Source organism: Phocoena phocoena, chromosome 2, assembly GCF_963924675.1.
Source record: "Phocoena phocoena chromosome 2, mPhoPho1.1, whole genome shotgun sequence".
Taxonomy (NCBI): domain Eukaryota; kingdom Metazoa; phylum Chordata; class Mammalia; order Artiodactyla; family Phocoenidae; genus Phocoena; species Phocoena phocoena.
This window is the reverse complement of record NC_089220.1, coordinates 85,147,906-85,173,647: the sequence shown is the minus strand read 5'-3', so window position 1 is coordinate 85,173,647 and position 25,742 is coordinate 85,147,906. Positions and strand designations below refer to the sequence as shown.

At 48.9% G+C, this 25,742-nt stretch overlaps 1 protein-coding gene across 1 annotated transcript in view; it reads left to right on the top strand.

Moving 5' to 3' along the window:
- The window catches only part of PLA2G4E (phospholipase A2 group IVE), a 64,915-nt gene extending 41,031 nt beyond the window's left edge, over positions 1 to 23,884 (top strand). Inside the window, exons 6-20 of the mRNA XM_065871710.1 lie at positions 736 to 778; positions 1,286 to 1,346; positions 1,956 to 2,116; positions 2,207 to 2,293; positions 2,679 to 2,716; positions 4,590 to 4,725; positions 6,044 to 6,180; positions 8,527 to 8,749; positions 11,191 to 11,305; positions 11,860 to 11,997; positions 13,438 to 13,545; positions 14,091 to 14,294; positions 15,521 to 15,687; positions 23,039 to 23,222; positions 23,646 to 23,884. Coding sequence (XP_065727782.1) covers positions 736 to 778; positions 1,286 to 1,346; positions 1,956 to 2,116; positions 2,207 to 2,293; positions 2,679 to 2,716; positions 4,590 to 4,725; positions 6,044 to 6,180; positions 8,527 to 8,749; positions 11,191 to 11,305; positions 11,860 to 11,997; positions 13,438 to 13,545; positions 14,091 to 14,294; positions 15,521 to 15,687; positions 23,039 to 23,222; positions 23,646 to 23,884 — 2,041 coding nt within the window. The remainder of the gene's footprint in view (positions 1 to 735; positions 779 to 1,285; positions 1,347 to 1,955; positions 2,117 to 2,206; positions 2,294 to 2,678; positions 2,717 to 4,589; positions 4,726 to 6,043; positions 6,181 to 8,526; positions 8,750 to 11,190; positions 11,306 to 11,859; positions 11,998 to 13,437; positions 13,546 to 14,090; positions 14,295 to 15,520; positions 15,688 to 23,038; positions 23,223 to 23,645) is intronic.
- The last annotated feature ends 1,858 nt before the right edge of the window (positions 23,885 to 25,742 follow it).

The following is a 25,742-nucleotide window of genomic DNA, read 5'->3' as shown; positions in this document are numbered from 1 at the left end:
CAGGCCCCTCTCTAGCTGGGTCAAAACTATTTGTTAAATGCACAAATTAAATAGGATGAGTCCGTATTGCTACCAGAACTGTTTACATTTGCTCGAGATGGTGGGCTCTGGCCTTTTCTTGCAACCTGTTCATCCTCGTAACTCCATGCATTTGCATCTGGTTGGACATAAAGAACAGCTATCCTTTAAGGAAGAAAAAGAAAAGAAACTCTTCTACTCCCTCTAACTTATAAATCTTTTTTTTTCCTGGACATTCTATTTAAAATGTATGCCAGTTTTCTCCTTGACAATCTGCAGATCTAAGGTTTCTTAAGCCAATATTTTTCACAAGGATTAAGAAGGCTCTGCTATCTCCTTATTGACCCTGCGTAGGCTGTTTGTCAGCCTTGTGAGAAATCAGTCAAGAATGATATGACTTAGAGAATAGACTTGTGGTTGCCAAGGGGAAGAGGGGGTAGAGGAGGGTTGGATTGGGAATTTGGAATTAGCAGGTGCAAACTATTGTATATAGGATGGATAAACAACAAGGTCCTACTGTAAAGCACAGGGAACTATATTCAATATCCTGTGATAAACCATATTGGAAAAGAATATGAAAAAGAATGTATATATACATATAACTGAATCACTTTACAGCAGAAATTAACACAACATTGTAAATCAACTATACTTTAATAAAATAAATTTTTAGAAAGAACGATATGACTGACCAGGAGTTCTCATTTTGTTTTTCAGCCCCTCTCCACCTGAGAGTCTCATCACGAATGGCGTGCTGGTGGTAATTGTCCTTCCAGGCTCCTGTGGCTCCAGAGGCCACCTGTGGCTGCTGCTCTTGGGAACAGAACTGTGGGAGGGAAAACCAGGCCCAACTTGGGCCCTTGTCCCAGAGCCTGCTAGGAGTCAGACTAACTGAAGCCAGACAAAGGGGTTGCGGGCAGTGGTGGGGGCAGCAGCTGGGCTCCTGCTCCTGGGGAGGAAACACCTGGACCAGCATCCCATCTCCCAAAACGATGACCTCAGCAATCTCCCTAATAAAGCACCCACTCTCAGAATCAGTCTCGTCCCATTTTCCCCCAACTCCAATCTCTCTATAAGCACAAGTTCAGAATTAAAAAGATTTTCATAATTAGGCTGTTGGTACAGCCATTTCAATTAGATGCATCTAAAGCCTCAGGATTCAAGGAAATCAATCTCTCCCCTGAAAATCAGTCTTTGGGAGTTTGTGGCCTGGTAGAGCATCCCCGGAAGCTTGTGCTCAAAATGACCTCCCCTTCCTTTGTTTCAGTCTCGACAAATGTCCTGCCTGGAGGTTCATGCAGAATCCAGGAGTCAGAAGAATAGGAAAAGTGAGCCCTTTGACTACCTCTGCCTGCTGGGGGGTGGGGAGGACAGTGCCACTTCCCAACCCTGTCAACACCAGAGTTGGCTGCTCCATGGCTGCCCTGGGCTCCATGGGGAACGCATTTTATAGCTGGCAGGGACCTAAGAGATCCGCAAATACGCGACTCTCCTTCTCACCACTCCACCCCATCCCCCCCATGCAAGGCTTCCAGCCCTGTCTGCAGAGAGGAGAGCAGCACAGCCCAACTGGCATGGGGGAGGGAGGGGGAAGCAAGAGGTTCTGCCCCCAGACTGGCAGCAAGGAGAGGGCCTGCTTTCAGTGCAGTGGGAAGGTAACTTCGGGGCACCTTGTGGAGGAGCAGAACCTAGGAGGACTAGTCCAGAAAACTCAGCCTCTCAGACCTCACACACACACACAAAAGCCTTGTAAAAACGCAGATTCCTGGGCCCCGCCTGACCCTTCAGAATGAGACTCTCTGGGGCATTTTAACCAATGCCCTCGGTAATTCTAAACCCCTGTCCTGGGTGCCTCCCCTAGGCCTTTTATTGGGCCGAGTTGGGGTGGGAAGTGGGAGGCTTCCCAGGGGTCTCAGCCCTCTTGTCCTCTCTTCCAGTGAAGGACCTCCTGGTGACAGTGACAGAGTCCTTCGAGGACACCCAGCACATCTCACACTGCCTGGAGCCCTGCGGCCCAAACCCTGCCTGCTTCCACTACCCCAAGTACTTCCAGCCCCAGATCCACGTGGAGGTGCCCAAGAGCCAGTGGAGCTCTGTGGTAGGAGGCTGCGGCAGTAGGGGGTTAGGGGCTGGTTCAGACTCGAGTTGGGAGGAGCCCCTCCCCTCACGAAACCGCCCATCCTTCCAGCTTTGCCGCTGCAACGCGTACAAGAACGACCCTGTGTGCCAGTCCCTGGATTGCCTCCCTGACGGCCAGGCGGTGACCCTGCCTGTGGTGAGGGCCTGGGTCTGGGAAGGGGTCCCTGCGCAGCGTAGCCTGGAGTGCCTGTGGAAGGGAGACGGGGAGAGCCTGGGGAGCCCGGCGGGGAGCATGGCTCGTGGCGGGTCTCTCAGGCAGGAGTACAGGGGTCTTAAGGGAAAGAAGATTGCTGAGCTGCATTGTGGAGCCAAAGACAGGGTGCGGAAGCTGAGCCAGGTTGGGGGCGAGAGACGTCCGGAAGAGAACCTGTGTGCGCATGCGCGGGCGGGGCGCTGCATGCGCTAAGTCAAGCGTCCCGGGGTGGGGGCGGGCACGGTGTGGTGAGTCTCCACTTATTTGGTTGGGACCACTTGGCTCTGAGCTGTCATCCCTGACAAACTTTTCATCTTTCAATTCCCAGAACAAGAATTGTGAATTACACATGAAGTCTACACCCTGGTAAAGTGCCCTCATTCGGTCTGTCCCTCTGACTTATTTATCTTTAGGGACTTAAAGTGGTATCTTGTTGTGGTGTTGATTTGCATTTCCCTGACGGCCGGGGATGTTGAGCATCTTTTCACAGGCTTATGGGCCATTTGTATATCTTCTTCGGAGAAATATCTATTCAAATCCTTTACCCATTTTTAAAGTGGGTGACTTGCCTTTAATTGTTAACTTGTAAAATTTCTTTGTATATTCTAGATACAAGCCCCTTGTCAGATATATGATTTCTAAATATTTTTCCTGTTCTGGAGATTGTCTTTCACATTCTTAATGGTGTTCTTTGAAGCACAGAAGTTTTCAATTTTGGTGAACTTCAGTGTATGTATATTTTTTTCTTTTGTCACTTGTGCTTCTGGTGACATATTTAAAAAACCATTGCCTAATCCAAGGTCATGAAGATTTACTCCCATGTTTTCTTTTAAGAGTTTTATAGTTTTAGCTCTCAATTTGGGTCCATGATCAATTTTGAGTTAATTTGTATATACAGTGTGAAATAGGGGTCCAACTTCATTCTTTTGCATGTGCATATCCAGTTGTCACAGCATCATTTGGTGAAAAGACTGTTCTTTCCCCCCTTTGAATTGTCCTGGCACCCTTGTTGAAAATCAAGTGACTGTAGTTTCCATTTACAATTTGATAGCTGTTTGTCCTTGGTCAAGTTATTAAGCCTCTCTAAATCTCAGTTTTTCTCACCTGTAAATTAGAGCAATACCAGGAGTACTGTCTATCATTGGGTTGCTTTGAGGATCCAGTGAGATAACACATGTGAAGAAATCAGTGATCTGCGAAGTGGGAAACTCAGAAAATATCAACAAATGTTATTATTATTGCTGTTTTATTATTCATTCCTTGTTGAGGCCAAGGGAAGATTTCCTCACAGCTGTGTCTGCAGGCCTATACCAGACATGAAGGAAACATAATGAGAGAGCTCCCAGGCTCTACCTTCAAGGAGATGTGACCTTTATAGTTACCAGGGTCACTAAGACTCAGGCTGGAAATTGTCAAGGTCCATTCTCCTGGAGTCACTGGGGAGGAGGGCCTTGGAGGATGCAAGGGATGTTGATGGGCAGAGGGAGGAGGCTCAGAACCCAGACTACTCCTGGGCTCTGAGAGCCGATGGACGCTTCCAGGAAGTAGCAGGAGGTGAGGTTGGACAGATCAGGTGGGGGCTTGGATGCCAGGCCAGAAGCCTGGACTTGCTCACATCAGGGATGTGATAAAAAGAGGGCAAGTGTTGGGCATGCTCTTCCTGCCCCACCCACCTTGCAGACCTGTGGGGGTGACAGGGTGAGATCAGGGATGTGAAGGGTTTTTGTCACACAGGATGATTTTTACTCTGGGAGCAGGAAAAGCTCACCAAGGAATATGAGCTCCATGAGAACAGGACCTTGTTTATCCAGCTCAGAAGAGCCCTACTGTAGAGCTTTATTCAGAGGGACTGGCCAAAAGGATCTCAGGGCCTCTTGCCACCCATGTCTGGCCTTGGGCTCTAGAAGGTGCCTGGGGGAAGGCTTTCAAGACTTTCCAGATCTCGTTGAAGAGGCAGAGGGTTCAGCGAGTCCCTAATTGTGTTGAGTACCTGCTTACAGTCCACCAGCTAAGGCTTTGGGGCTTTACATTTGTTATCTCATTAAGTGCTGAAGACAGTGCCAGGAGTTAAGCACGATTAGCCCCATTTTACAGATGAGAAAGCAGGGGCCCAAGGTCACAAAGGTGATTCCTGGCAGAACCAGGCTTCAAGCCTAGGTCCAACTGACCCTAAAGCCATGTCTTCTCCACGGAGGTGGAGTCTACAGACCTGCTAAGCCAAGCTCCTCTGTCCCCACAGCTCCGAGGCACTGGACGTGCGGCTAGGCTTCAGCCTGTGCCAGGCAGAGCTGGAGTTCCTGCAGAAGCGGAGGGTGGTGGTGGCTGAGGCGCTGAAGCAGGTGTTGCAGCTGGAGGAGGACCTGCAGGCAGACGAGGTGGGTGAGCAGAGGTCCGCTCAGAGCCAGGCTTGTCCTTCGAACACTGTGCCTGCCAGCTGCCCCCTGCAGTCCCTCCCTTGCCCCAGGGCAGCCTCAGCACTGCCTTTCCTGGTGGCCCTTACTGCTGAGGTTCCAGGTGCCCAGGTGAGGGCTGTGCTGGATGTGATTCAGTTGTGTGTTCGCAAGGGGCAGGAAGGGCAGAGTAGAGAGAAAGGAAGGAGCCCCAGCTGCTGCTCCCCGTGCGCTAACAGATCCTGAGATGATGAATGATGTCTTACCTACACGGGACAATGTGGCATCCTTTCCCCAGCCAGGAAAACACTGGAAGCTCCACCACCACCCACATTCTACACACCTCCACCCAAAAGGCCCTGGGCCTTTCATTCTTCAATTCTCCCTTCCCATAAATGTATGCGCACGTGCGCGCACACACACACACACACACACACACACACACACACACACAGAGAACGAACAGCAGTGGGGGGCTGGAGAGAGGCAGCTTCCTCACACAGGGCCAGCTTCTGCGCACAGGGTAGATGATGGTACCTTTGCCAGAGCCCTCTGTCACCTTCCTGGTAGGGGCTGAGGCTCACACTCCCCTGAGCAGCAGGTCAGCCCTCGGAGAGCCCGCACTTCAGAGGCCAACCACAGGTGTAGACAGAGACCTCGTCCCTGAGGAGGGCTGTGATGGGGCTTCGGCCGACAGTACATCTTACAGTCCCCACTCAGATGAAAACTGAGTGAGTCTTGGCAAAGACTCCACGCCTCGCTCTCCCATCTATAGGGAAACACACTGAGGACATCTTAAACCTAAGTAAACCCAGAGGTGACAACTGTGCTCCTTCCCACACCAAAAATCCATTTACCCCTGCTTTTACACATATGGTCTATAGGGACCACATACCATGTGCCAGGCCTGAGCCTGACATCAAATCCCTCTACAGCAGGTGCTGATTTGCAGCCATTAGGGAATCACACGCTAGCTGGGCTCTTGAGCGAGCCACCCAGCCCTCTGGCCCCAGTTCATCATCTGTTAACTGAGAGCTATATTAATAGTGCCAAGAACTCTTCCAGCCATGGCCTTCTAATTTACCAAGCCCGACACCGACCACTGGGTTTGGAACTAAGGTCCAGTTCTAGACCTACCAGGCGGCTTGACACTCTGTGAAAGGCAGTTTTCAGGTCACTCAGTCCCCACTCTCTGCTCTCTGTAGCCAGCTCTTCCTCTTCCACTGTTATTTCTAAGCTCCTGTCTCTCCAAGTCTTCCCCTACCCAGCATTGCCCCAGCAGTCTGCTTCCATGTGCCCCCAGGTCCCACTGATATCCATCATGGCCACTGGGGGTGGGACAAGATCCATGACTGCCATGTATGGCCACCTGCTGGGGCTGCAGAAGCTGAACATCCTCAACTGTGCCAGCTACATCACTGGCCTGTCAGGGGCCACCTGGTAAGGAGCGGGGGGCCACTGTCTGGTGAAGCCCAGAGCGAGCAGCCAACAGCCTGGCCGGCAGGCGGGGGTGGGGTCTCTGGTAAAGCTCATCCACCCCAAGTTAGAGTGACTCGTGACACCTGGGCAGCTCTACCCCTCACAACTGTGTGACCTTGGGAATGCAGGTGAACTTCTCTGAGTCTCATTTTCTGTATCTGTAAAGTGGGGATAGTAATAGCCCTGACCTCATGGGGTTGTTGTGAGATGCTCTCCCAGTACTGGGTACACCAGGGACACGTGTTGGTCATGACTCCATTACTATGGCAGGGTCCCAGGAGCATGGCAGCCAGTTATGAGTGAACCACTGGTGCCACTGGTGCATCTCCCCAGCAGCTGCCCTCTCTCAGACTGTGCCAGGTCTTCTGGGGTGGGTGGAGCTGGCCTGCTGCTCTGGCTGCCACGTTCCAGCCCACCCCCAGCCCTGCGTGCTCCCTCTGCCCTGCAGGCATCCTCGGGCTCCCATCCTCACTCTTGCTGGTGAGCAGGGAGAGTGAGCCCTTAGCTCCCCTGACAGGTGAGGCCAGCACGAGGCCGGCTTCTCCACAGGAGCCACGGCACCTGGGATTCACGATGCCGGTGGCGGCCCACAAAGATGTTGTAATTTCTTTTAAGTTCTTTAAAAGAAACCTAGTTTGACGAAAGTGTTTTAATATATAGTAATATATCACTATATTTGTCTTTATACAACAGTCATAGAAGATAATTTTTAATATTTTTATGGTGGAAGGGGCCCACCAAAGTCATAATGCAGCCCTGGTCTAGGGTGACCCAGGCCTTGTGACTACCCACATCCTCTCAGCCAGGGCTGCATCTTATTCTGTGTGTAACTAGTGGGCCTCAGAGCCCTCAATGTCCCAAGCTGTGTCCCTCATCCTGGAGGGGCTCTGGATAACTTTCATTTGAGGGGGTGGATGTGAGGAAAACCAAGGGTTCCTGGTGCACCAGAGGCCCCGAGGCTTCAGCCCAGGTGGGACAGAAGGATAGCTGACGATTACGGGCATTGCCTCTGCACCGAGCACTGGGGTGACTGCTTCCAATGGACTATCTCATTTCTTCTTCACAAGAAGACTATGAGGAAGATATTGTCATTGTGCTCATTTTACAGCTGGAGAAAGAAAGGAATTTGCCCAAGGTCACTCAGCTAATGAGCGGTAGAGCTGGGATTTCAACCCAGGCTGTCTGAGTCCAGGGCCCACATTCTTTTTTTTGGGGGGGGGAGGGGACCCATATTCTTAATCTCACCGATAAACCGCTGCCCATGGGTAGTAGGTTAAGGAGATAAACTTGCTTGCACCAGGGTAGAGGGGCACCTGCATCCTCCTGGCCTACCTCTGGGCCAGGCAGGAAACTGGGAGGAACTCAGACCCAGCTGGGGTGGGGGTAGGGTGTCTCCTGGCCTGGGAAAGCACTGGGAAGGAATTTTGTAAAATCAAAATCAATCATTTGTAATGTTTTTATAAAGCTTTTTAAAGGTATGAAAGTAACAGCGTGAACCTTATGGAGAGCAGGGTACTTTTTGTTGAAGAAACCTCCTGAAGGGAGAGGCCGCTGCTCAGACAGCTGTGCAGCTATAGACCGGGTCCACGGTGGGGAGGGGGATTCCTGGGTGCTGTCCTGACCTAGACTGAGAAAAGCCGGGTCCAGGCCAAGCAGAGGCAGACAGAGGCAAAGACCCAGGGCTAGGGGGATACCTATCTTTGTTTTACTCCTCTCCGCTGCCCACATAGAAGTTAAGAAGAAGAAGGGGAAGTAAGTCTTAGCTGGCATCACAATTATGGGAATTAATGTGGCAGAGTGGGAAGAGTCCAGGATTTGGAATCAGCAAAGCCTGGGGTCAAATGCTGGCCCCAGCACTTACTTCGTGCCCGGTACTGTCCTAATCCTTTTACCTTGACTCATGTCATCTTCACAATAACGCTGTGAGGTAGGTGCAGTTATCATCCTTCTCCCCGGTCCACAGATGGGAAAACTGAGGTGAGGAGCAGTTAGGTACCTTGCCCAGATCCCATGGCTGGTGAGTGGCAGAGCCTGGTTTTGAACCCAGGAAGGTCTGGGTCCAGAATCTTCACTGTTAAGCACTGTGCTCCACGTGGCACACGGCAGGCAGCCGAGAAATGGCAGCAATCGTGACTTTGAGTAACAATGTTCTCCCCTCCCCGACCGGGCCTCACCCCATTTCCTCCAGGCCCCTCTCCTGGCAGGTGAGGGTTTCCCATGACCTACCCACCTCCTTTCCTGCCAGGGTCCAGGGTCGATCTGACCAGGGCTGGCTCAGCTCTCTCAGCCACACCTGTCTCTCTCCAGGACCATGGCTACCTTGTACAGTGACCCTGACTGGTCCTCCAAAAACCTGGAGCTTGCCATCCTCGAGGCGCGGAGGCACGTAGTCAAGGACAAGATGCCCGCTCTGTTCCCAGATCAGCTCCTCAAATTCCGGGAGGAGCTGCAGCAGCGCAGGCAGGAAGGCTACAAAGTCACCTTCACAGACTTCTGGGGTCTGCTGGTCGAGGCCTGTCTGGGGGACGAGGTAGGTGCTCAGCTTCCCCTGGGCCCCAACCCGCCCGGGGCTGATGCCCAGCCCTCCGCCTTCACTGGGGCACCGGGAGGTACATCACAGCAGGAGGGAGTTGGTTAGACCTGCAGATGCACCCTTGGGCCTTAAGAAGCATGAGGCATCAGAACGCATGATGCAGGCAGATGGTGGGATTGTCTTCCCGAGTCCCTTTGGAGTATGACTGAAACCCTCACATCAGGGGTGACTTAGGTGCAACCTTTCCGAGAGGCAGCGGGCCCTCTGAGAACCTGTGAGAGAAAAACGGGGAGGGAGCCATCAGAGTGTGATGTAAGCCTGGCCCCAAGTGGAGGAGAGAGGGAAGGAAAGGCCAGGTGGAAGCATCCTAGCCCACTGTGCGGTCTGAAAGGTCAGCACAGTGACCCTTGCAGAGTTCCCCAGCCAAGTTGGCCATCAGAGGAGTCTGGCACCGCCCCCTCCCCTCCACCACAGTGGGCCTGCCTCAGGATCCCTGCCACGCTCAGTCATGGGCTGGGACCAGCCCAGTGGGAAGTGTGGCCTTAGAACAGACTCAGCCCTGGATTTCAGAGCATGGTAGCTGGGCCATCAGCCAATTGCACTCCTGTAGTTGGAGGTCTGCTGGGCCCCTCCTCATGGCCACCACACGGAGGATGAGCCCAGTGAGGTTCCTTCCAGCTCTGATATCCAATGGTCTGAGCAGTGTGTGCCCAAGAAGAGAAGCAGCCTGTGTTCGGACCCAGCTGCTGTGAGAGCCATGTGGGCCGTGGTAGGGCAGTGGGATCCCCATGGGATGCTGCCATCCCGGACATCAGGGTGAACTCAGCTAACACCTGGACCCTTCTGACTGCCCAGGCCCCAGGGTGGAACCAAATTTGGCTGTTGCTTGACCCCAGAGTAGGGCTTCCCATCTAATTTCTATCCAGGCCTATGGCTGTCTGCCCCACTCCCAAAGGTGTCTGAAGAGTTCTGAATTCAAATCAGAACTTACCAGAAGGAAGAGGGACAGCAAATTCTTTTCTAGTAGATCCCCTCTTCCAGAAAACACAGACAATTTGAGCAACCAAGGATGGACCAAACCTCATCTTCAACATTCATTCATTCCCTCATTCATTCTTTCAACAAAATTAAGTACCTCCTGCATGCCAGGAACTGTGCTAGACAGTGGGGATTCAAACGCGGGCACTCACAGCCTTTGATGGATCCCTGCCCTTTCTGATAACCCACTGTCTACTCTTTCCACATGATGGAGCAGGGCAGGCGGAGGCTGAGGGTGTTGGCTTTTGGATTCAGGCAGGACAGGATTTGAATTCTGGCTCTGCTCTGTGCTGTTCCTTAAATGGGAATTTCATCAACCGTTTCGTCAACAGTTAATATTTCTTAGAGTAGTTAGTGCTCCAAGTGGTGAGGAGGAAAGCTCCAAGGCTTTTAACATTAGAGTCTGAGCATTGCCCAGGGTTTGGTGTAGGAAGGAGCCTAGGTTCCTGGGAAAGCAAGTCTAGGATTGATGGAAGGAGGCCTCTGCTCTTCCACTCTGGCCAAGGCAGGAGCTCCTTTGCCTCAGGCCCCCTTGACAATGAGTGTGGATTGGACTCTTCCCCGAGTCTGCAACTTCCTCTCCTTCCCTGACGGTCATTGCTGTGGTGCCCATATCTCTGGGCCCACTTCTGACAGGCATCCTGTTGGCCTTGCAAGGGAGGCCTAAGAGTTGTTTGACCCACACATGTTTACCATCCCACACAGGTTCTGTGCCTTTACACACTCGCGCAACCATGGATGTCACCCACCAGGCAGCTGCTTGGCCTGGGGTCAGAGCCTGGTCCTCTAAAGCCTCCACTGGCCTTGTCTACACTGGCTGATTCACTTTGGGAGGTGGCCTGTGGTCCAGGCTGATCTGCAGGACTCCCACTTTGATTACACCACTTAGTGCTCTGGGGGCTTAGAGGGAATTTGACTGCCATCCGGTGCCAAGTTTCCAAATCTTTTGTTTAAAAAGAAGAATCTTTTTTTGCCTCCCAAATGAATTTGTGAGAGAGCCCAACATGCAAAGCGGATTTTTAAAAAATGGAGCTGCTCTGGTTTGAGTAGGGTGGAAGATGATGAAGAGGGGGCAGTGGTGGCCTCCTCCACCCCTGCCTTTTCATTCTCTGGTCCCTGAGACTCGAGGAGAACCCCAGGACTCTGAAGGACAGCTCTAAACTGCAGATCCAGTCCCACCCTGTCCATGTGTCTGGGGTGATGAACAGCCCAAGGATGCGTGAACATTTTCTGGGTACATTTTAAGAGCAGCTTTGACTGGTGTCAGGTGAGACCTCCAGAGCAGCCTGGTGGGCTCAGGAGCCTGGTGGGCTGCCAGAGGTCCAGACTGTCCTCTTATTCTGCACCACTTCCTGGCTGCTTGTCTGCTCCTTCTCCTTAACCATTATTTTTCCACACAGAGATATGAATGCAAACTGTCAGATCAGAGGGCTGCTTTGTGTCAGGGCCAGAACCCCCTGCCCATCTACCTCACCATCAATGTCAAGGATGATGTAAGCAACCAGGATTTCAGAGGTAACACTGGTGGCTCGCAATTTCCCCGGGGCGGGGTGGGTCCCTTCTCAGCGGGCAAAGGCACTCAGTACCCCAGCGCACACATCCCGCCACCATACCTTTGCCAGCCTCCACACCAAGAATGTGCTGACAGCCGAAGAAATCCACTTGGCTACCCGCTTCTGCCCAGACGCGTGTAGCTGGTGGGCAGCAGGGGTCCTATGGCTCCCCTGAGCAGAGATTTGATGGGATAGAGGAAATAAAGGTCGTGAAGGGAGAGAGTCCTAGACATTTCTTAAGCTGCCAGGATGGAGGGACTCTAGAGACCTGCCCTGCTTCGGGGTCCGGTTTTGGTCCGGGTTTATGAGGCGCAAACGAGCCTGTGCAGCTTGCAACACTGAGTCTTGCCGGGCCAGCAGAAGCCGGTCACGGGCGCCCCCCTGTGCCCTGCGGGGGAACTGCGGCCTCCCCATCCCAGGCTCCTCGCGGCCGGGGAGACGGCGCGAGCTGGGAGAAGGGTGGGCGGGGCCGCCCCGGCCTGAGACTGACACCCTGCCCTGCTGCTTCGTGTGCAGAGTGGTTCGAGTTCTCCCCCTACGAGGTGGGCCTGCAGAAGTATGGAGCCTTCATTCCCACCGAGCTCTTCGGCTCCGAGTTCTTCATGGGGCGGCTGATGAGGAGGATCCCAGAGTCGCGGATGTGCTACATGCTAGGTGACTCCTGGCTGGGGGCGGCCCCTGGGAACCCCGCCCCGTGCGGAACAGGCTCCGCGTTTGATTAGAGGAATGACGAGGAGACACGGTCTGTTCCCCCAGGATCATGTGCCAGGTGCTGGTGCTGGTTTGGGTTATCCCTTGGGCATATGACCCTCCGGGCATTTGTCAGCATACCCTCATTCCAGGAGACGCCCCGGAGCCTCCCAGCCTCCCAGACTGCCCTGATCTCCCTGTGACCCTGTGGGCCCAGAAGGACCTGACAGGGGCTCCTGGGTCACTGGGGAACAAAGGGGACTCTCCCAATGTCCTGGTCTCCAGTCGTCTCCCTGGTGTCCGTTCAGAACCAGACTGGGAGTTGCAGGCTGAGATGGAAGCTTCTGGAACTTCTACCCCCTTCCCCCTGGTTCCAGGAAGCAACATGCCTGTTTCCGGGGCTTGAACCAGCCCCTGGGATCCAAGGGGCCAGAGGGGACCTCAGGGTGAAGACAGAGTGTCTGGGAAAGCCTGGCCCAGCTCCCAACACTATGTTCCCTGGTCCTCCAGAAGCCAGGCCCACTGAGTGCAGGGGCCTGACTGTGATGTCCACTCGTAGAGTTCTCCCCTTCAGAGCCCAAAGTACATCTGTCAAAGGGCAACCGCAAAAAACGGACCCATTTTTACAGCCTCAACAACAGTTATGCCCTTATTTAAACTAGTTGTCTGCCTCCCCCTCCCTTCCATCTATCCCAAATCCAACCCATCCCAGAAAGTCCCACTTAAGCCCCATTTCTTCTGGGAAGTCAGCCCCGAAGCCCACAGCCCCCAGCAGCCTCTCCTTCCTCTGAACACCTGTGCTGTTGAGCATGTGGCTCAGAGATCTGTAGGTGAGACACTCGGACTTGAACTCTGGTTCCCCATTTATTAGCTGTGCAAAGCAGGCCAAATTACCTAACCTTCCCGAGCTTCAGTGTTCTCATCTGTAAACTGGGCTTAAGAGTAAAACCAACCTTAGGGAGGATTCAAATGGGTCAATGTACGTGAGTGATTTCACGTGAGTATTATTATTACTGTGTTGCACTTTTTAAATCACAATAAGAGATGGTGTTACATTTATTGAGTGCTCACCATGTGCCAGGCACTGTCCTAAACTAGTGTGTTAACTGATGCAAGGGGTGATTTCTGGACTTGAACTTGAAGCCTGCACTTGTCAGCATTAAGTCTCTCCTGGGGCTGTGCCTTATATGCCTTCATACCCTCTCCCAGTTCCAAGAGGAGAGCGGAGAAGAGTTGAGTCACTTATGTCGAGCTGCACTGTGGGGAGAGGGAAATGAAAGCCTGTCCCACTCCCTGAGCAGCTTGACTTGGAGGGGGCATCGAGTCCAAGGCAGAATCAATCAGTATTTGGGTGGGCCTGGAGGCTCTTGGGCAGAGCGGCTCACTGCTGGTCCTGCTGCCTAGGTCTGTGGAGCAGCATCTTCTCCCTGAACCTGCTCGATGCCTGGAATTTGTCCCACACCTCGGAGGAGTTTTTCCACAGGTGGACAAGGGAGAGAGTGCATGATATAGGTGGGTGACCCACCGGCTTCCCCTCCTGGTTGGGCGATGGCGGGGGTGGGGAAGGTGGATCAGCAACTGAGGACCAGTGCACCTGCCACGTGTTTCAACATCATCCCTATGGCCCACGGAAATAGGAAGGCAGCTAGGGGGTCTTCCCTGCCCGGAAAGGAGGGTGATTGCAGTTGGATACACCTTTGCCAGCTCTGGCCTGGCCCGGGGGAGTGGATGCACCGTGTGGTAGGCTTGGAAGAGCTGTACAGCACCCAGGAGAGCTGCAGAGGGTGGGGATCTATGAATGCAGTTAAAGGTCACCCTTCTGGACTCTGTGTTTTCTCTGGAACCCCTCCTTGCCTGTCACCCCACTCCTCCTCTACCCTGCCCCTGTTCTGTGTCTCTCCCCTGGGTCCTCCTGGCTCCGAGAACTAGACAAGGAAGGTGTGCACTGCACTTACAGGCTGACCCCTGGGTGCGGGGCAACCATGCGGTGCTTCACCTGGGCAATCTGGGGACTCCAGCTCTGTAACCTGTCCTCCATCCACCCCCCTCCCCTGCAGAAGATGAGCCACTCCTACCTGAAATCCCCAAATGTGATGCCAACATGCTGGACACCACGGTGGTGACGCCAGGGTCATGGCTGTCCAATACTTTCCGCAACATCCTCACCTCCCGGGCCTTTGTGTCTGAGTTCCACAACTTCCTGCTGGGGCTGCAGATGCACACCGACTACTACCAGAACGGCCAGTTCTCCACGTGGAAGGGTAACCTTACCTGCTGCCCCTTGAGGCCTACCTCTGTTTAGAGGAAAGGGAAGTGGATGTGGAGGAAGAAAGGATGAGAAAACTCCTCTGCCCATGTTCACTGGGCCCAAGTGGCAGACTCTCCCCATAGTGTATTCTACATCTGGTGATGCCTTGAACAACAGGTGGAGTGGGGGTGTATTTAATTAATTGAATCTGTACAATGACTCTATACGGCATCTGTATAACAATCCCAGCAGGTAGAAGTTGACCCCATTTTACAGTTGGGGAAGTATGGGCCCTGACTTTCTACAGTTGTGTTCTGGGGACACCTTTTTTTTTTTTTCCTTCATTTTAAAAAAAATGTATTTATTTTTGGCTGCGTTGGGTCTTCGTTGCTGTGCACGGGTTTTCTCTAGTTGCGGCAAGTGAGGGCTACTCTTCGTTGCGGTGCGCGGGCCTCTCGTTGCAGTGGCTTCTCTCGCGGCAGAGCACGGGCTCTAGGCACGCGGGCTTCCGCAGTTATGGCATGTGGGCTCAGTAGTTATGGCGCACAGGTTTAGTTGCTCCGCGGCATGTGGGATCTTCCCGGACCAGGGCGCGAACCCGTGTCCCCTGCATTGGCAGGCGGATTCTTAACCACTGCACCACCAGGGAAGCCCCTGGGGACACCTTTTAATGTAAGTGCTGCCCCCGGAGTTGGGCAGGGATGGCCCAGCCCAGGCTCCTCCAAATGGTGAGTGGCAGAGCTGGCTCTTAAACTGTGGTCTTGCAGCTTCAACTCAGGACTTTGTCCCCACCCTGCTGAGGCTCTAAATTTGACTTTCCACCATCTTTGGTATTTTACTTGGCCACAGCCTGCAATGGCTGCTTGAGCCTAGGCTAATAATCTTTGTCCTCACTATCCGGGGCAGAAAAGGCAGCTGGCTCTGGGCCCACGGTTTGCACTAATTTATAGGATAGTCTTAAGCCCCTGCTACACCACAAATTCTGTGGCTGAGCCTTAGTGGGCTTTCTGTGCATGTTCCATAAAAAACTTGCTAAACTCCCCAGATAATGCTGTTCTTCTTCAGCCTACCCAGGGGGACACTGGGACTCACCGGGTACCCTGGCCAAGGGGAGGGCTGGAGGCCAGGCTGAAGTGGTTGAGCTCCGGGCAGGGCATCCCATCCCCACCAGGTGCCTCTGACCATCTGCTGAGATCAGGGCGCCAAGGAGTAAGGATAACCACAAGCCTTGACTTTCAGACTCGGTGCTAGATGGCTTCCCAAACAAGCTGACAGCGTCCGTGAACCACTTGTGCCTGCTGGACACTGCATTCGTCATCAACTCCAGCTACCCGCCCATCCTCAGGCCGGAGAGAAAAGCTGACCTCATCATCCACCTCAATTACTGTGCTGGGTCCCAGACAAAGGCAAGTTTGGCAAAGAAAGGCTCCCACCCCACTCCCCACAGGCTCCTAGACAGCATCGGAGAAGCTCAAGCCACCATCCCTGATGGAGGTTACACCTCCAAACCTCAGGGGCGTAGCCCGCAGGCCCTCATGCAATGGGTTTACTAGATTCACTGAGCTAATTCCAATTTTATTCTTACATTTGAGCATTTCCCATATTTGGCAATTCTTTAGCTGCAAAATAAAAAAGAGTTTAAAAAATAACCTTAGGGCTTCCCTGGTGGCACAGTGGTGAAGAATCTGCCTGCCAATTCAGGGGACATGGGTTCGAGCCCTTGTCCGGGAAGAACCCACATGCCGCGGAGCAACTAAGCCCGTGCACTACAACTACCGAGCCTGTGCTCTAGAGGCCACGAGCCACAACTGCTGAGCCCGCAAGCCACAAATACTGAGCCCGTGTGCCACAACTACTGACGCCCGTGTGCCTAGAGCCCGTGCTCTGTAACAAGAGAAGCCACTGAAGTGAGAAGCCCACACATGGCAACGAAGACCCAATGCAGCCAAAAATTAATTAATTAATTAATTAATTTTAAAAAAAATAATAATAACCTTAATAGAACCCAGTCAATTGTAAAGTTTTGTACCACTTCAGGACCTTGTAATGTCCTATGTTCCAAATGATCACATGGTCTCCCCACTACCAGGAAGTATGAGCCTCCATGTAATTACACCAAAGAGTTAGAACCAGAGATTTTAATTTATTTTTATTTATTTCCTTTTGAAAAGTTCTGGATTTTCAAGGGAAAGAAACTGTTTTTTGGTCTACTTTATTTATTTTATTATTATTTTTTATACAGCAGGTTCTTATTAGTCATCAATTTTATACACATCAGTGTATACATGTCAATCCCAATCGCCCAATTCAGCACACTACCATCCGCAGCCCCCTGGGGTTTTCCCCCATTGATGTCCATAAGTTTGTTCTCTACATCTGTGTCTCAACTTCTGTCCTGCAAACCGGTTCATCTGTACCATTTTTCTAGGTTCCACATACATGCATTAATATACGATATTTGTTTTTCTCTTTCTGACTTACTTCACTCTCTCTGACAGTCTCTAGATCCATCCACGTCTCAACAAATGACTCAGTTTCGTTCCTTTTTATGGCTGAGTAATATTCCATTGTATATATATACCACATCTTCTTTATCCGTTCGTCTCTCAATGGGCATTTAGGTTGCTTCCATGACCTGGCTGTTGTAAATAGCGCTGCAATGAACATTGGGGTGCATGTGTCTTTTTGAATTATGGTTTTCTCTGGGTATATGCCCAGTAGTGGGATTGCTGGGTCATATGGTAATTCTATTTTTAGTTTTTTAAAGAACCTCCATAATGTTCTCCATAGTGGTCGTATCAATTTACATTCCCACCAACAGTGCAAGAGGATTCCCTTTCCTCCACACCCTCTCCAGCATTTGTTGTTTGTAGATTTTCTGATGATGCCCATTCTAACTGGTGTGAGGTGATACCTCATTGTAGTTTTGATTTGCATTTCTCTAATAATTAGCGATGCTGAGCAGCTTTTCATGTGCTTCTTGGTCATCTGTATGTCTTCTTTGGAGAAATGTCTATTTAGGTCTTCTGCCCATTTTTGGATTGGGTTGTTTGTTTCTTTAATATTGAGCTGCATGAGCTGTTTATATATTTTGGAGATTAATCCTTTGTCCATTGATTCGTTTGCAAATATTTTCTCCCATTCTGAGGGTTGTCTTTTCATCTTGTTCATGGTTTCCTTTGCTGTGCAAAAGCTTTGAAGTTTCATTAGGTCCCATTTGTTTATTTTTGTTTTTATTTCCAGTACTCTAGGAGGTAGATCAAAAAAGATCTTGCTGTGATTTATGTCAAAGAGTGTTCTTCCTATGTTTTCCTCTAAGAGTTTTATAGTGTCCGGTCTTATATTTAGGTCTCTAATCCATTTTGAGTTTATTTTTGTGTATGGTGTTAGAGTGTTCTAATTTCATTCTTTTACATGTAGCTGTCCAGTTTTCCCAGCACTGCTTATTGAAGAGACTGTCTTTTCTCCATTGTATATCTTTGTCTCCCTTGTCATAGATTAGTTGAATATAGGTGCATGGGTTTATCTCTGGGCTTCCTATCTTGTCCACTGATCTATGTTTCTGTTTTTGTGCCAGTACCATATTGTCTTGATTAGTGTAGCTTTGTGGTATAGTCTGAAGTCAGGGAGTCTGATTCCTCCAGCTCCGTTTTTTCCCCTCCAGATTGCTTTGGCTATTCGGGGTCTTTTGTGTCTCCATACAAATTTTAAGATGATTTGTTCTAGTTCTGTACAAAATGCCATTGCTAATTTGATAGGGATTGCATTAAATCTGTAGATTGCTTTGGGTAGTATAGTCATTTTCACAATATTGATGCTTCCAATCCAAGAACATGGTATATCTCTCCATCTGTTGGTATCATCTTTAATTTCTTTCATCAGTGTCTTATAGTTTTCTGCATACAGGTCTTTTGTCTCCCTAGGTAGGTTTATTCCTAGGTATTTTATTCTTTTTGTTGCAGTGGTAAATGGGAGTGTTTCCTTAATTTCTCTTCAGATTTTTCATTAGTGTATAGGAATGCAAGAGATTTCTGTGCATTGATTTTGTATCCTGCAACTTTACCAAATTCATTGATTAGCTCTACTAGCTTTCTGGTGGCATTTTTAGGATTCTCTTTGTATAGTATCATGTCATCTGCAAACAGTGACAGTTTGACTTCTTCTTTTCCAATTTGTATTCCTTTTATTTCTTTTTCTTCTCTGATGCCATGGCTAGGACTTCCAAAACTATGTTGACTAATAGTGGTGAGAGTGGATACCCTTGTCTTATTCCTGATCTTAGAGAAAATGCTTTCAGTTTTTCACCATTGACAATGATGTTTGCTGTGGGTTTGTCGTATATGGCCTTTATTATGTTGAGGTAGGTTCCCTCTATGCCCACATTCTGGAGAGTTTTTATCATAAATTGGTATTGAGTTTTGTCACAAGCTTTTTCTGCATCCATTGAGATGATCATATGGTTTTTATTCTTCAATTTGTTAATATGGTGTATAACATTGATTGGTTTCCGTATATTGAAGAATCGTTACATCCCTGGGATAAATCCCACTGGATCGTGGTGTATGATCCTTTTAATGTGTTGTTGGATTCTGTTTGCTGGTATTTTGTTGAGGATTTTTGCGTCTATATTCATCAGTGATATTGGTCTATAATTTTCTTTTTTTGTAGTATCTTTGTCTGGTTTTGGTATCAGGGTGATGGTGGCCTCATAGAATGAGTTTGGGAGTGTTCCTTCCTCTGCAACTTTTTGGAAGAGTTTGAGAAGGATGGGTGTTATTTCTTCTCTAAATGTTTGATAGAATGCACCTGTGAAGCCACCTGGTCCTGAACTTTTGTTTGTTGGAAGATTTTTAATCACAGTTTCAATTTCATTACTTGTGATTGGGTTCAGTATTGGAAGGTTATACCTTTCTAAGAATTTGCCCATTTCTTCCACGTTGTCCATTTTATTGGCATAGGGTTGCCTGTAGTAGTCTCTTAGGGTGCTTTGGATTTCTGCAGCGTCTGTTGTAACTTCTCCTTTTTCATTTCTAATTTTATTGATTTGAGTCCTCTCCCTCTTTTTCTTGATGAGTCTGGCTAATGGTTTATCAATTTTGTTTATCTTCTCAAAGAACCAGCTTTTAGTTTTATTGATCTTTGCTATTGTTTTCTTTGTTTCTATTTCATTTATTTCTGCTCTGATCTTTATGATTTCTTTCCTTCTTCTAACTTTGGGTTTTGTTTGTTTTCTTTCTCTAGTTCCTTTAGGTGTAATGTTAGATGGTTTACTTGAGATTTTTCTTGTTTCTTGAGGTAGGCTTGTATAGCTATAAACTTCCCTCTTAGAACTGCTTTTGCTGCGTCCCATAGGTTTTGGATCATCGTGTTTTCATTGTCATTTGTCTCTAGGTAGTTTTTGATTTCCTCTTTGATTTCTTCAGTGATGTCTTGGTTATTTAGTAACGTATTGTTTAGCCTCCATGTGTTTGTGTTTTTTACGTTTTTTCCCCTGTAATTCATTTCTAATCTCACAGCATTGTGGTCAGAAAAGATGCTTGATATAATTTCAATTTTCTCAAATTTACTGAGGCTTGAGTTGTGACCCAAGATGTGATCTATCCTGGAGAATGTTGCATGAGCACTTGAGAAGAAAGTGTAATCTACTGTTTTTGGATGGAATGTCCTATAAATATCAATTAAGTCCATCTTGTTTAATGTATCATTTAAAGCTTGTGTTTCCTTATTTATTTTCATTTTGGATGATCTGTCCATTGGTGTAAGTGAGGTGTTAAAGTCCCCTACTATGTCTGTGTTACTGTCGATTTCCTCTTTTATAGCTGTTAGCAGTTGCTTTATGTATTGAGGTGCTCCTATGTTAGGTGCATATATATTTATAATTGTTATATCTTCTTCTTGGATTGATCCCTTGATCATTATGGAATGTCCTTCTTTGTCTCTTGTAACATTCTTTAAAGTCTATTTTATCTGATATGAGTATAGCTAATCCAGCTTTCTTTTGATTTCCATTTTCATGGAATATCTTTTTCCATCCCCCCACTTTCAGTCTGTATGTGTCCCTAGGTCTGAAGTGGGTCTCTTGTAGACAGCATATATATGGGTCTTGTTTTTGTATCCATTCAGCAAGCCTGTGTCTTTTGGTTGGAGCATTTAATCCATTCACGTTAAAGGTAATTATTGATATGTATGTCCCTATGACCATTTTCTTAATTGTTTTGGGCTTGTTTTTGTAGGTCCTTTTCTTCTCTTGTGTTTCCCACTTAGAGAAGTTCTTTTAGCATTTGTTGTAGAGCTGGTTTGGTGGTGCTGAATTCTCTTAGCTTTTGCTTGTCTGTAAATCTTTTGATTTCTCCATCGAATCTGAATGAGATCCTTGCTGAGTTGAGTAATCTTGGTTGTAGGTTCTTCCCTTTCATCACTTTAAGTATATCATGCCACTCCCTTCTGGCTTGTAGAGTTTCTGCTGAGAAATCAGCTGTTAACCTTATGGGAGTTCCCTTGTATGTTATTTGTCGTTTTTCCCTTGCTGCTTTCAATAATTTTTCTTTGTCTTTAATTTTTGCCAATTTGATTACTATGTGTCTTGGTGTGTTTCTCCTTGGGTTTATCCTGTATGGGACTCGCTGTGCTTCCTGGACTTGGGTGGCTACTTCCTTTCCCTTGTTAGGGAAGTTTTTGACTATAATCTCTTCAAATATTTTCCCTGGTCCTTTCTCTCTGTCTTCTCCTCTGGGACCCCTATTATGCGAATGTTGTTGCGTTTAATGTTGTCCCAGAGGTCTCTTAGGCTGTCTTCATTTCTTTTCGTGCTTTTTTCTTTATTCTGTTCTGCAGCAGTGAATTCCACCATTGTCTTCCAGGTCGCTTTTCTGTTCTTCTGCCTCAGTTATTCTGCTATTGATTCCTTCTAGTGTAGTTTTCATTTCAGTTATTGTGTTGTTCATCTCTGTTTGTTTGTTCTTTAATTCTTCTAGGTCTTTGTTAAACATTTCTTGCACCTTCTTGATCTTTGCCTCCATTCTCTTTCCAAGGTCCTGGATCATCTTCACTATCATTATTCTGAATTCTTTTTCTGGAAGGTTGCCTATCTCCACTTCATTTAGTTGTTTTTCTGGGGTTTTATCTTGTTCCTTCATCTGGTACATAGCCCTCTGCCTTTTCATCTTGTCTATCTTTCTGTGAATGTGGTTTTTGTTCCACAGGCTGCAGGATTGTAGTTCTTCTTGCTTCTTCTGTCTGCCCTCTGGTGGATGAGGCTATCTAAGAGGCTTGTGCAGGTTTCCTGATGGGAGGGACTGGTGGTGGGTAGAGCTGACGTTGCTTTGGTGGGCAGAGCTCAGTAAAACTTTAATCCGCTTGACTGTTGATGGGTGGGGCTGGGTTCCCTCCCTGTTGGTTGTTTGGCCTGAGGCAACCCAACACTGGAGCATACCTGGGCTCTTTGTTGGGGCTAAGGACAGACTCTGGGAGGGCTCATGCCAAGTATTACTTCCCAGAACTTCTGCTGCCAGTGTCCTTTTCCCCACGGTGAGCCACAGCCACCGCCCCTCCCGCCTCTGCAGGAGACCCTCCAACACTAGCAGGTAGGTCTGGTTTAGTCTCCCCTGGGGTCACTGCTCCCTCCCCTGGGTCCTGATACACACATTGCTTTGTGTGTGCCCTCCAAGAGTGGAGTCTCTGATCCCCCCAGTCCTGTCGAAGTCCTGCAATCAATTCCCACTAGGCTTCAAAGTCTGATTCTCTAGGAATTCCTCCTCCTGTTGCCAGATCCCCAGGTTGGGAAGCCTGATGTAGGGCACAGAACTTCTGTGGTATAAGTGTTCTCCAGTCTGTGAGTCACCCACCCAGCAGTTAAGGGATTTGATTTTACTGTGATTGCACCCCTCCTACCGTCTCATTGTGGCTTCTCCTTTGTCTTTGGATGTGGGGTATCTTTTTTGGTGAGTTCCAGTGTCTTCCTGTCAATGATTGTCCAGCAGCTAGTTGTGATTCTGGTGTTCTCGCAAGAGGGAGTGAGAGCACATCCTTCTACTCTGCCATCTTGGTTCCTCTCCCTGGTCTACTTTAATACAGTCCTATCCTGAGGCCAGGGAAAGGGGAGTATAGACAGATGACAAGGATGACACCAATGATAATGACCTAAGTTTGTAAACAAGGGACAACATGCTTTCCTACACATGATCTCCCTTGATCCTTACACCAGCTCTTTGAGGTAGATGGCACAACTGCTATTATTCCTATGTTATAGGTGAGGAAGGTGAGGCACAGAGACGGTAAATGGCTTGCTTAAGATCGCACAGCTAGTGAGCTTAGAACGGGGAAGAACTAAGGGGATTCTGATACTCCAAGTCTGCTGCTTTTTCTGTTACATCCTGTTTATAAAGATGCCCTTTCAGAGTCCTTTCTGGCCCTGTCACGTTCCAAAGCCCATGAGTGTCCCGCAGGAGCCTGGCCAGCCATGGCTGTCACCCTCTTAGGGAGCCAGCCACATCTCCAGGTCTGTGGGTGAAGCATCATCGGAAGGGCTTCTGTCCAGTTTACTTGGGGAAGGAGCTTGCAGTTGGACACACACCAACCTACTGCCTCAGGCTCTTCATCCGGATCCAGGTTTGTCCTAAAAATAGCACACATAGGCAGAGCAGTTGGAGACCTGAGTTGTTAGCTGGGGAAATCAGAAAGCTGGACCTAAGAATTCTGTGTTTCTTGCCCACCCTCACCCCTCCTGATACTCAAACATGTCCTCCTGTGATGTTCCAGCCCGTGAAACAAACCTGCAAGTACTGCACCGAGCAGAACATCCCCTTCCCCAAATATGAGGTGCAGGAGGAGGAGGATAACCTCAAGGAGTGCTACCTGATGGAGAGCTCCCAGGAGCCTGATGCCCCCACTGTGATTTTCTTCCCACTCATCAGTGACACCTTCCAAAAGTACAAGGCCCCAGGTAAGCCGCCGGGAGCTCAGGTCGCACCCAACTGGCCTTGGACGGAGAGCTCCTGTTCTTAGACGTGTGCAGTCTTCTGACAGCACTAACAGGAAAGCCTGGCATAGCTCCTGTCTGAGCCCAACTTGGCTTCGGCGAGAAAGAACGGCCCCCCATGCCCCTGTGCGCCGGCGATGTCAAGCTCTACTCTTTCAGTCATTCACAGCCTGGCGCTGTGTGGTGCCAGGGAGGTCCTGAGATGGGCAAGCTATGTCCCTTGCCCTGGTGGGCTAGGAGGTGTGTGTGCGCATCTGCGTGTGTGAGTGTGCACATGGGCACGTTTTATTGTGGGTGTGCAGGGGTGAGCCTCGGGGAGAGGGGTAGAAACAAGCCATTACAACCTCACGTGATAAGGGGCTACAGCAAGTCCTTCTGCTCCTCCAGGTGTGGAGCGAAGCCCCGAGGAGCTGGAGCAGGGCCAGGTTGACATCTATGGTCCCAAATCTCCCTACGCCACCAAGGAGCTGACGTACACAGAGGCCGCCTTCGACAAGCTGGTGAAGCTCTCCGAATATAACATCCTGAATAACAAGGACAAGCTCCTTCAGGCCTTGCGACTAGCAGTAGAGAAGAAGAAACGCCTGAAGAGCCAGTGTCCCCCTAAAGTCCCAGGACATTCGTAAAGAGTCCCCCCTAAAGTCCCAGGACAGTCCTGTGTCTGCTTCTAGCATCAGAGGTGCAGAACCCAGGACTGACCGGCCCTCAGAGCCAGCTCCACTGTCTAGCAAGGGCTGCAGGCAGGCTGGCCTGGGCTTTCTATCAAAAAAATTAAAATTAAAAAAAAAAAAAGGTTGAAGGAGAAAGAGAAAGAGACAAAGGAAAATAACAAGGGGATGTAATGGGGCTTTATACCCACTGGAATTTTTTTTTAAACATCTTTATTGGAGTATAATTGCTTTACACTGTTGTGTTAGTTGCTGCTGTATAACAAAGTGAATCAGCTATATGTATACATATATCCCCATATCTCCGCCCTCTTGCACCTCCCTCCCTCCCACCCCTCTAGGTGGTCACAAAGCACCGAGCTGATCTCCCTGTGCTATGCGGCTGCTTCCCACTAGCTATCTGTTTTACATTTGGTAGTGTATATATGTCCATGCCACTTTCTCACTTCGTCCCAGCTTCCCCTTCCCCCTCCCAGTGTCCTCAAGTCCATTCTCTATGTCTGGGTCTTTATTCCTGTCCTGCCCCTAGGTACATCAGATCAGACCTTTTTTTTTTTTTTTTTTAGATTCCATATATATGTGTTAGCATACATGTATATTTTGTTTTTCTCTTTCTGACTTACTTCACTCTGTATGACAGACTCTAGGTCCATCCACCTCACTACAAATAGTTCAATTTCATTTCTTTTTATGGCCAAGTAATATTCCATTGTGTATATGTGCCACATCTTCTTTATCCATTTGTCTGTTGATGGACACTTAGTTTGCCTCTGTGTCCTGGCTATTGTACATAGTGCTGCAATGAATATTGTGGTACATGTCTCTTTGAATTATGGTTTTCTCAGGGTATATGCCCAGTAGTATACCCACTGGAATTTTTTTTAAACCTTCCCTGCAGGGAAGGGGATCCAAGAGCCACAGGCTCCCACACATGCCTGAAGTGTGGAGAATAATAGCATGGCCCAATTTTATTTATATAAGAGGCTGGTTCCCCAGAAACCTTGGATTCGGAGCTGGAACTCATAGCCCTCCCCTCACTACTCCTCTCTGCTCAGGAAATGCACAAGAGGACCTGAGAAGCGTTCTGGGTTCTCTGGAAAAATGCTTTTTAATTTTTTTTATTTCTGAAGGTGGTCTTTATTTTTTTAACATCTTTATTGGAGTATAATTGCTTTACAATGGTGTGTTAGTTTCTGCTTTATAACAAGGTGAATCAGCTATACATATACATATACATATATCCCCATATCTCCTCCCTCTTGCGTCTCCCTCCCACCCTCCCTATCCCACTCCTCTAGGTGGTCACAAAGCACAGAGCTGATCTCCCTGTGCTATGCAGCTGCTTCCCACTAGCTGTCTGTTTTACATTTGGCATTTGGTAATGTATATATGTCCATGCTACTCTCTCACTTCGTCCCAGCTTACCCTTCCCCCTCCCCGTGTCCTCAAGTCCGTTCTCTATGTCTGCGTCTTTATTGCCGTCCTGCCCATAGGTTCTTTGTAACCATTTTGTTTTTTTATTTAGAATCCATATATATGTGTTAGCATACGGTGTTTTTCTCTTTCTGAGTTCAAATGCTTTTTTAAATTTAATGCAATTGTATTCTTGTGATTTTTATAGGCAATTGTATTTTGTGATTTTTATTTTTATGAATCAGCTTATTAATAGGAAGCATAATGCTTGAAGATCTAGATGGAGCACTAGAGACATCCTGGTCTCTTCAACAACAAACACAAACAGGTGATGGGGTTTCAGCAGCCCCTCTGCAACCACTTAAAGGCCGAGGACAAGTGATCCCTTTTATCCCCACTGGGC